Source organism: Protopterus annectens, chromosome 7.part0 (assembly GCF_019279795.1).
Source record: "Protopterus annectens isolate FY-2018-M chromosome 7.part0, PAN1.0, whole genome shotgun sequence".
In the NCBI taxonomy this organism is placed as follows: Eukaryota; Metazoa; Chordata; order Ceratodontiformes; family Protopteridae; genus Protopterus; species Protopterus annectens.
Genome location: NC_056739.1, coordinates 430,180,706 through 430,189,275, shown reverse-complemented (window position 1 = coordinate 430,189,275; position 8,570 = coordinate 430,180,706). Strand labels below are relative to the sequence as shown.

Genomic DNA, 8,570 nt, shown 5'->3' with positions numbered 1-8,570 from the left:
GCCCACAAATTACCACATAGGTGGTAATCCATTAAGTACAGAAGAAGTCATTAGGGACCTGGGGACCCAAGTTGATAGCAATCTCTCATTTGACAACCACGTGGCCAAAGTGGTTAGAAAAACATTTTATATAGCCCACCTAATCATGAAGGGATTCACATCTAGATCAGGGAGGTCATCGTACCTCTTTACTCATCCCTCATCAGGCCCATAATTGAGTACAATGCCCTTTTGGGATGTACCTTACCAGACACCTGCAGCAACTGGAAAGACCCCAAAAGTACCTCACCAAGAGGATCAAAGGGCTCAAACAGATGCCATATGCTGCCCGGTTAAAGAAACTCCAGCTCTACTCAGTGGCATACCGCCTGCTCAGAGGCGATCTGTGCCTGATGTATAAAGCCATGTTCAACCCGGAATTAATGGACATGCTGCACCTCAGAAAATCCAAATCCCATCGAGCTACACGCTCAAGAGACTTGAACCTCAGCACTGAAATAAATAGGACATGCTGGAGGGACAGATTCATAACCCAGAGGCTCCCTTCACTCTGGAATAAAATCCCAGTCCAGGTTAGGCAGAGTCCCACATTGACTCTCTTCAAGAGGAATCTTGATGAGTGGATGGGAGATCGTAGGTTTACCCCGGCTATCACTTCTGTGTCACTGTTAGACAGAGGCACAGTATACTAACCTCAAAAAAAAGGCATAGCAAAATTAATTTAAAATGGGTGGTGAAAGCCAAACACACTCTGGCTAGGCTTATAAATGCCCTAGGGCAGATAGCCTAGTATGAACCTATGAACCTATGAACCTATAAAAGACACTAATGGCAGAGAAAAAGTAAAATAGAAAAGGATGCCTTGGATACTAAATTCTGATGTGCAAGTTTAATAATGGAAGGAAAAGGGAAGTAAAGTACATGGGTGCTGAGTTTAATACCATACACACCTTCTAAACTAATTTTAAATATTAAGGTTAATTCCTGATCAAAAATAGGCATCCAGTTCCTGCTCAAAAGGGTTCATTTCTGAATGCCAGTAACACAATGAAAATATAGAGCTCTATAGAGCTTAATTTCTGACCATAAATGGAATAAAGTCATTCAATACTGGTTATGCAGTGAAGACCAAATGGGATCAGCTGATCACACCACCTTACACATGGGACAGCTGCCCCTTTCCCCCACCCTAGCAATGTGTCGAATGCTAACTGAAAGATCACTGTATCTTAGAGTAATTGTAATTCTCCAGGATACTGCAATATTGCAATTAATATGAGATGCATTCTTACACTTCAGTGTTCTTGTTTCTGAGTGTCAAACACAAGTGTGTTGCAGATCTGCCTTCCTCCCCAAACATATGTACATGCATACTCAAAAAGGTCTGGGTTTGTGGACTGCATGGAATTCTCAGCCAGTTCTTACAAGCAGCTTAGTTTTTTCTTTATTAGTCTGTTTGCTCTCAGTATTCCATATTTTAATATTGTGATTCTACTAAGTGGTGGAAAGCCAGCCGTATCCCACTATATGAGATGCAAAACATGTTAAACATCATTAAAATGCAAAACATGTTAAACATCATTAAAATGCATACATATATTAATGGCTTAAGTTTCCAATACCCTTGGTAGTTCATAGATTCATAGATTGTTAGTAGGCTAATGTCCCAGGAGGCCTTTCTAAGCCTAGCCAAGCTTTCCCAAAAGAATAATGATGTCCTGTATCCAAATAGGATATTGAGGGCCATGCATTTATAAGCTACCTCTGTCCATAAGGGACATAGATGCCAGGCCCAGTGTAAATTTTCTATTCCCCATCCAGTTGTCGAGGTTGCATTTAAACTGGGTAATAGACAAACTCAGCTTCACATGGATGGGAAGCCTGTTCCGCAAGAGGGACAGTCTCTGAAACATATATCTGTCTCTCTTGCATGTTCTGTTTAAGTCACAGACAAAAGTCAGGTCCCTAGACCTTGTAATTCTGGTATTGTTTGACTTACGAATATGTAGGAGATTCATATGTGTGGGGTTTGTGGGTGGCTTGTAAGCATGGCACAGATCACCCTTCAGCAATCTACAGGAGACTGAGTAGAGGGAAAAGACTTTAAGACACTCTGCATAAGGCAGGTTTGTTATACCCAGTATTCTTTTTGTAAGGAACCACTGAGATCATTCTAGTTTCTCCATATGCCTGGTCAGGTACATACCAAAGGGAGCATTGTACTCTATGATTGGTCTGATAAGGGTAGAATACAGTGGGATAATGACCTCTTTGGACCTAGATGCCATGCCTTTACTTATAGGTTGTGCAATATAAAAGGATTTCCTCACCACTATGGCTACGTGTTGGTCAAAAGTAAGGCTACTGTCTATGTGCATACCCAGATCCCTGACCACTGGGTCATGTCTTAGGGGAGTATTGTCAACATGGTAATGAGGTGGGATGTTTGACTTCCCATAGGGTATAATTATGCATTTCTTAGCACTGAGTTTAAAACCATGGCTTTGGCATCATTTGTTAGTCAGAGACAGGCCTTCTTGAAGAATGCTAGTGTCTGCAGGGGAGTTGATGATAATCCACAACTTGCAATCATCTCCAAACTTAGTCAGCCATAAACCTTCAGAGTTTGCTTCCATTATAGAGCAATAGATACCAAAAAGAAGCAGGCCCAGTACCAAGTTCTGGAGGACTCTGCTAGTGACTTCCAGTTTGGTGGAGGTGGCCTCACCTGTTTTGATCTCCTGTGTCCAATCAGTGACCCAGTTGTCAATTAAGCAGGTGATAAAAGGGTTTATACCTAAATTAGTGAGCTTTTCTATAATGCTTGAAAGGGGTATTGTATCAAAAGCCTTGGCCAGGTCGAGGTAAGTTGTGTGCAGTCTTGCCTTCATCCAGTGATTTGGTGACCCTCTCAAAAAAGTCTGCCAGATTTAATAGGCACAGCCTTTGTTTAACAAAGGTGAACTGTGATGGGTACACCATTTGCAGGTTACATATGTCCTCATTTTTCATTGATGATTTTTTTCCATGAACTTACCTATAAATCTGATTAGACTTATGGGCCTGTAGTTACCCGGATCAGTGGCTGGACCTGTTTTGTGCAGGGGAATGGCACAAAAACTGACTGTAGGCTCCAGTTGAAAAGTGATTCAGGTGGACTAGAGAGGTCAAGTTTCATGCTATTTAGTAAGCATCCACAGATGCTATTAGGACATATCAATGCAGTGATTTTGGCCTTGGAAAGTACATTGATGACTTGTTCCTAGTAATGATTGGGAGCATACCTCTCAACTTCTTAATGCAAGAAATCTGGACAAAGCCTAAAATAGTGGGGGACAAAGGCCCACAAATAGGGACAGATTTTAAATATTGCTCTTATAAACTTAGAAAGCTGCTAGAATAACAGGATTTGTGTTCGCATGCATTTTCTGAAGGATATGAAGTCTAAAACTCAAATGTATGTCATTATTTGGTCATTATTTAGTCACTTCAATCCTCCGTGATTTGCCAGAAAACCACAGATGTTATGAGGAACAGACCGAATATTTTAGGCAAAAATCTGGACATTCTGAGAAAATCTGTACAGTTGACAGGTATAATGGGGGAATTGTGTTATGCAATATTTCCTTTAGACTATCGGGATGGGGGGGGGGGGTTGTGCTACACCTGTCAGCCAAAAGGTTGGCAACAGCCTCTGGTTTAGTGTGGGTGACACCATTCCCAATAAGTTCTGCCCATTGTTGTGTATTTCCCCTGAGGTAACAGTCATAGTTATAGAAAGCTTTGTGGCTATCCTTTGCCTGAGAAGCTATTTTTTCTACAAATTTAGCCTTTGAAGTATTAATTAAGCCTCTTAGCTGCCTGCTTAGATTGGTCAGGGGGCTTTTAGTATGTATGGCTTTGTCCCTCCAATGCTTGACCAAGATTGTCTTTCTTTTCTTGTATAACCAATTGATACGGTGATTCCACCAGGGTGGCTTATCTTTTGAGTTTGTCTTATTGTTAATATGAGTGCGTACAGCTCACTCTACAGTTATCAATATGGCTGTACAGAGATTTTGTAAGTAGCTCAGCATATACTATGTTTGTTCTTGGGTTTGTGGGTGTTTGGAATTTAGCCAAGGTGTTGCTTAGCAAAGATAGGTTAGCCTTGGAATAGTTCATAAAGGTTTTATGGTTTCACTGGATCACTGGATTTAATTTTTATTTCAAGGAAAGCTGCCTTATGTTCAACTCTGATGAGCAAAGACATTACATTGGGTGAGGAACATCAGCCCCCCCCCATGTTTTTGAGTACAAGGTCAAGGTTGTTTGTACCCCTGGTAGGAAAATGAACCGACTGTTCCAGGATGTTGGTATTAACAATGTATAGGAATTGCTGGGCTTGTGCATTAGCAGTGGTGTAGGATTCTCAATCTATAGAGGGGTAGTTGTGATCCCCCATTAATACTGTATTGGGTTGAATGATGAGGGACTCAAGTGATATATAATACATGTCGATGACATTGTTTTTATACACAAGTTAAATACATGCTATACACAAGTGAAGCACTATGCCAAAGACATTTCAATACCCCCACTCCATTTCTTTCAACAACAGGTACAGACTAGGTTAATTCAACTGTCCAAGGCACATGCTAGCAGGGTAAACATAAACAGCCTCTTATATACCAGGACTAAAATGAGTCTGCTACCAACACAGCAATAAGCTACAAATCATACTAAATGTATTTGTTTTATACAATCTCCATCAGCATTCTGCATTACTCTGAGCAACCAAAACTCGGATCACAATGGAAAATAGGTACTTGTGTTTGATGATCGTACCATGTTAACAAAAGCTAAGTTTACAGAATAAAATGACAAAATGCTGGGAAGCTTTGCAATACAGTGGACGAGTTATTAAATGCCTCAAAATTCTATACATTTTTTTATCAAGACGTGACCCACAGAATGCCTCCACCTCAAGTGTGTTACCCAGCATCAGACAGAAAACTAAAATGTGATTGAAAAAAAACAAGAATCAGAACTAATTAAACAATTACTTCAATAGGGAAAAGGAGTTTTATCTCAGTACTTTTCCTCTAAAACGTATCCCATAATCATTGAACTCTGACCTTTTGGAAAGTGAAGCTGAGAGTTCCTTCAGAGAAGCTAAGTACTATTGTTGCTTTTTCGTCCTTGCAGCACGATCCAGATACGGTAGCATTCTTGGGTACATTGATTCTTCTCTGGTGCTAAAAGTAAGAAAAACAAGCAACGTTAGGGGTAAAATGCTATGTCATACTACTCAGTCAATATATGTATGCATTTGGTCATATTTGTTTGTTTCTGATAGTCAGGAAACTGCAGAACACATGACAAGGGCTATTTATGTGTACAGCTTGGAAAATTTCCAAATATTTAATCAAAGAAACTAGAACCATTTGGTATGACATAGAAAGAAAAGAGCATGTCTAAGGTAATACAGTATCTGTCTAGAACAATAACAGAAACAAAAAAAAAGTTCCTAGAAAATATAAACTAATGCAGGTTCCAGTAGTATCTGATTCATTCACAAACATGCCAACTAACCTTATCCGGAGCATCCATGTGTTTCATTTTTGTCTTTACAACAACAACAAAAAAGAAATCGTACAAAAAGCCAATGCCAAATACACATAGACTCCCATGATACAGACGGACCTTATACTTCTCTTTCACCAGCCATCTCCACCTATCTCTCTAGTTACAAGTCCCCAACTAAGAAAAAATTCTTACAAAATGAAGAAATATGCCTGCTATAGCATAAGTACACCACAGACAATGTTGCAAGCCATGTTATGAGATAAACCAGAATGTCAGTAATAGGTAGGATATAAAGGGAAAAGCCCCCCATCTCTGCAAGAATTATGTTTGGATCAGATGACACTTTACATCCTCTCTGCCAGTTCTTTTCCACTCCAGAAACTAATCTTATCCACCAGTGTTGAGAAAGCTGGTGGACCTCCAGTTCAGGTTTGGCAAGGACAGCAGATATCAGGAAGTGGCACCAATCATTGCTAGCCAATGACCAGCATTAGTGGGTGAAAGAAAGATGTTTTCAGAGCAGACAGTTAGTATATGTGTGTGTGTGTGTGTGTGTGTGTGTGTGTGTGTGTGTGTGTGTGTGTGTGTGTGCGTGTGTGTGTGTGCACACACACACACACACACACACACACACACACACACACACACACACACACACACACACAGGTCCCTGTCATTTGACTGAATGTTCATTCTATTACATCACAAATGGTCAAGTACAACTGACTGAAAACGTAATCTGACTGAATCATAATTGACAGAAAAGTATAGCAGTGTATAGACACACTAACCACAATTGCAAAGATGAGATAATGAATGAAGATAGTGTGTTTAGTTGTCGCAAATGGTTATGTATATTATTCAGAAACTATTGAATAATATTAACTATAAAGCTTTTCAAATTAGGCTCAAATGTCATGGAAATATAAAGAGGTGCACAAGGACTATTTTCATCTCAGACATGGTTCTCTTGTCCCATCTAACTATATATGTTTGGCTTTTGAGGTTTAGTATTTCTGCACTGTGGTATCCTTTATTTCTACTGGTATTACTGAATACAGCAGTGATGATTTATTTATATGTAGCAATGTAGGGATCAAGTTATGTACAAAATAAACAATGAAGCATATTGATGATTGTCACTTGAAAGTCAAGAAATTCAAAATGCTAGTGATTTACCTTAGTTCTACCTCTTCTTTTTCAAGGAGACTGGACACCATCGGGTGTCTTAAAAGTTATGACATGACCCTATCCCTTCTACTCACCAGAGATTTTTCAGGTTTCGGGTTAGGGTAGCAGTGTTTCAATTTATGGTTCTACTACCTGAAATAGCAACAGCCACTGAAGTATCCACCTACTCCCATACTCCTTCCACAGTAGCACTCAGACTGATGAAGGTGTACATTTACACATAACTGGACAACTGACTGACTCATGTTCAGTCTAGTTAGCAGCTAATAGATTGTCTAAGTTTGACGTTTCCCTTTCTAGAGTCACAGAAACTGACAATTAATGTAAAGAAATCAGTCCTGATCCCAGTGTATAGAAAGAGCATTCCAGGAGCAGACATGGAATCTTCTTAACAGAACACAGTCGACCCAGTCAAATGACTAGGATATGGTTTCTCTTTTCCAAGAGGCAGAATCCCAAGTCTGTCTTGCAGTAATGATCTCTCTGGCAGTGCTGGATCATGCATCACCAGAATCATGATGGCTTTATTGATCTATGTGAGTTTATTGAAAAACCACATTGTCAAAACCCATATGGTTAAGACCATATGGTTGATAATGCAGTTAATCAAAAAATTGACAAAAATCCACACAACACTCACCAACAACACAATGTTTTTGCAGGGGGTCAAGCCCCCCATCACCTCCCACACCCCCTGCTAATTATTTATACAAACTCTGAGACTGTACTACAGTGAGGAAAAGGGCAAATTCCCGGATCCCTACTGTACTGCGATCTCAGAATGGTTTGATGGGCCAAATTGTCGACCATATAGGTTTCAACAATTTGGTCCTTCAACCAATTGACATGGACCAGGTTCAACATGGCAGGACTTCAAATGAGGAGTCACCAACATTATCTGCAGAATTTCTGGTATCAGATATGGAGAATCTGGTACTGGAGCTTTCTTTAAACAAAGCTGTCATAAAAGTGGTGAGAGGATGCAGCTCTGTTAAACTCAGGAAAGCTATACTGCCCTACAACCAGTCTGGATCTTGAAAACAAATATATCAAATTGCACCCAAGGAATGCCTCTAGAATGTCTGATGATTCATGGTTCTTGAATGTCAGCACTTCTCTAAGGATTACGATCATTGAAAAATAACCACCACCTTTAAGAGTCCATCAGATAAACAAAGAAAACTCATTTTCAGTACCATGGTACTTTCTAGCAGAGTGGTAAAGGTCATAACATCTTTGCAGACTAGCCATCCGAATATGGGAACAATTGTCCATTAATATACAATTGCATACAGTGTATCTTCTAGATATAGGTAAGGGAAATACCTTGGTACACAGTCTCAACTAAGTTGTTTACCAGGGCCACTGGTAACCTCTCCATCCTCATGCCTTCCATGAATTTACATCCACCTTGGATCAGCCAGGCATAAACTTGTTAGTGTCCACAAGCAAGATGCAGGCACCTACATCCTGGACAACATCCCACAATGCTATGTTAAGAAGTTGGGTAAACAAAATGTACATTCTTTTCAGTCTTTCTGGTTCAAGTTTCTGATAACGGTCTCAGACGAAAAGGCCCAGTTGATCTTCTTTCTACCATTTTTTTGGTCCAGAAAACTTTGGCCCTTCCTTCTTCTTCTCTGTGAGACAGAAAGCTCATTCTTTTAACTTCTAAGGGAAGACTTACTTTATCAGCAATAATCACTTCAGCTCACAGAGAAAAGGCACAAATTGTCATTCCCAGCAAAGGACTATTCTCATTGCAGGTGATTATGCCTGCCAAGAAGCGTCTACTATAAGATTCTGTTTAT

The 8,570-nt window shown here is 39.9% G+C and overlaps 1 protein-coding gene across 1 annotated transcript in view; it reads right to left on the bottom strand.

Annotated features, from left to right (window-relative positions):
* The window catches only part of CD68 (CD68 molecule), a 183,994-nt gene that overhangs the window by 36,786 nt on the left and 138,638 nt on the right, over positions 1-8,570 (bottom strand). The window contains exon 4 of the mRNA XM_044077011.1: positions 5,118-5,237. Within this exon, the coding sequence (XP_043932946.1) occupies positions 5,118-5,237 (120 nt within the window). The remainder of the gene's footprint in view (positions 1-5,117; positions 5,238-8,570) is intronic.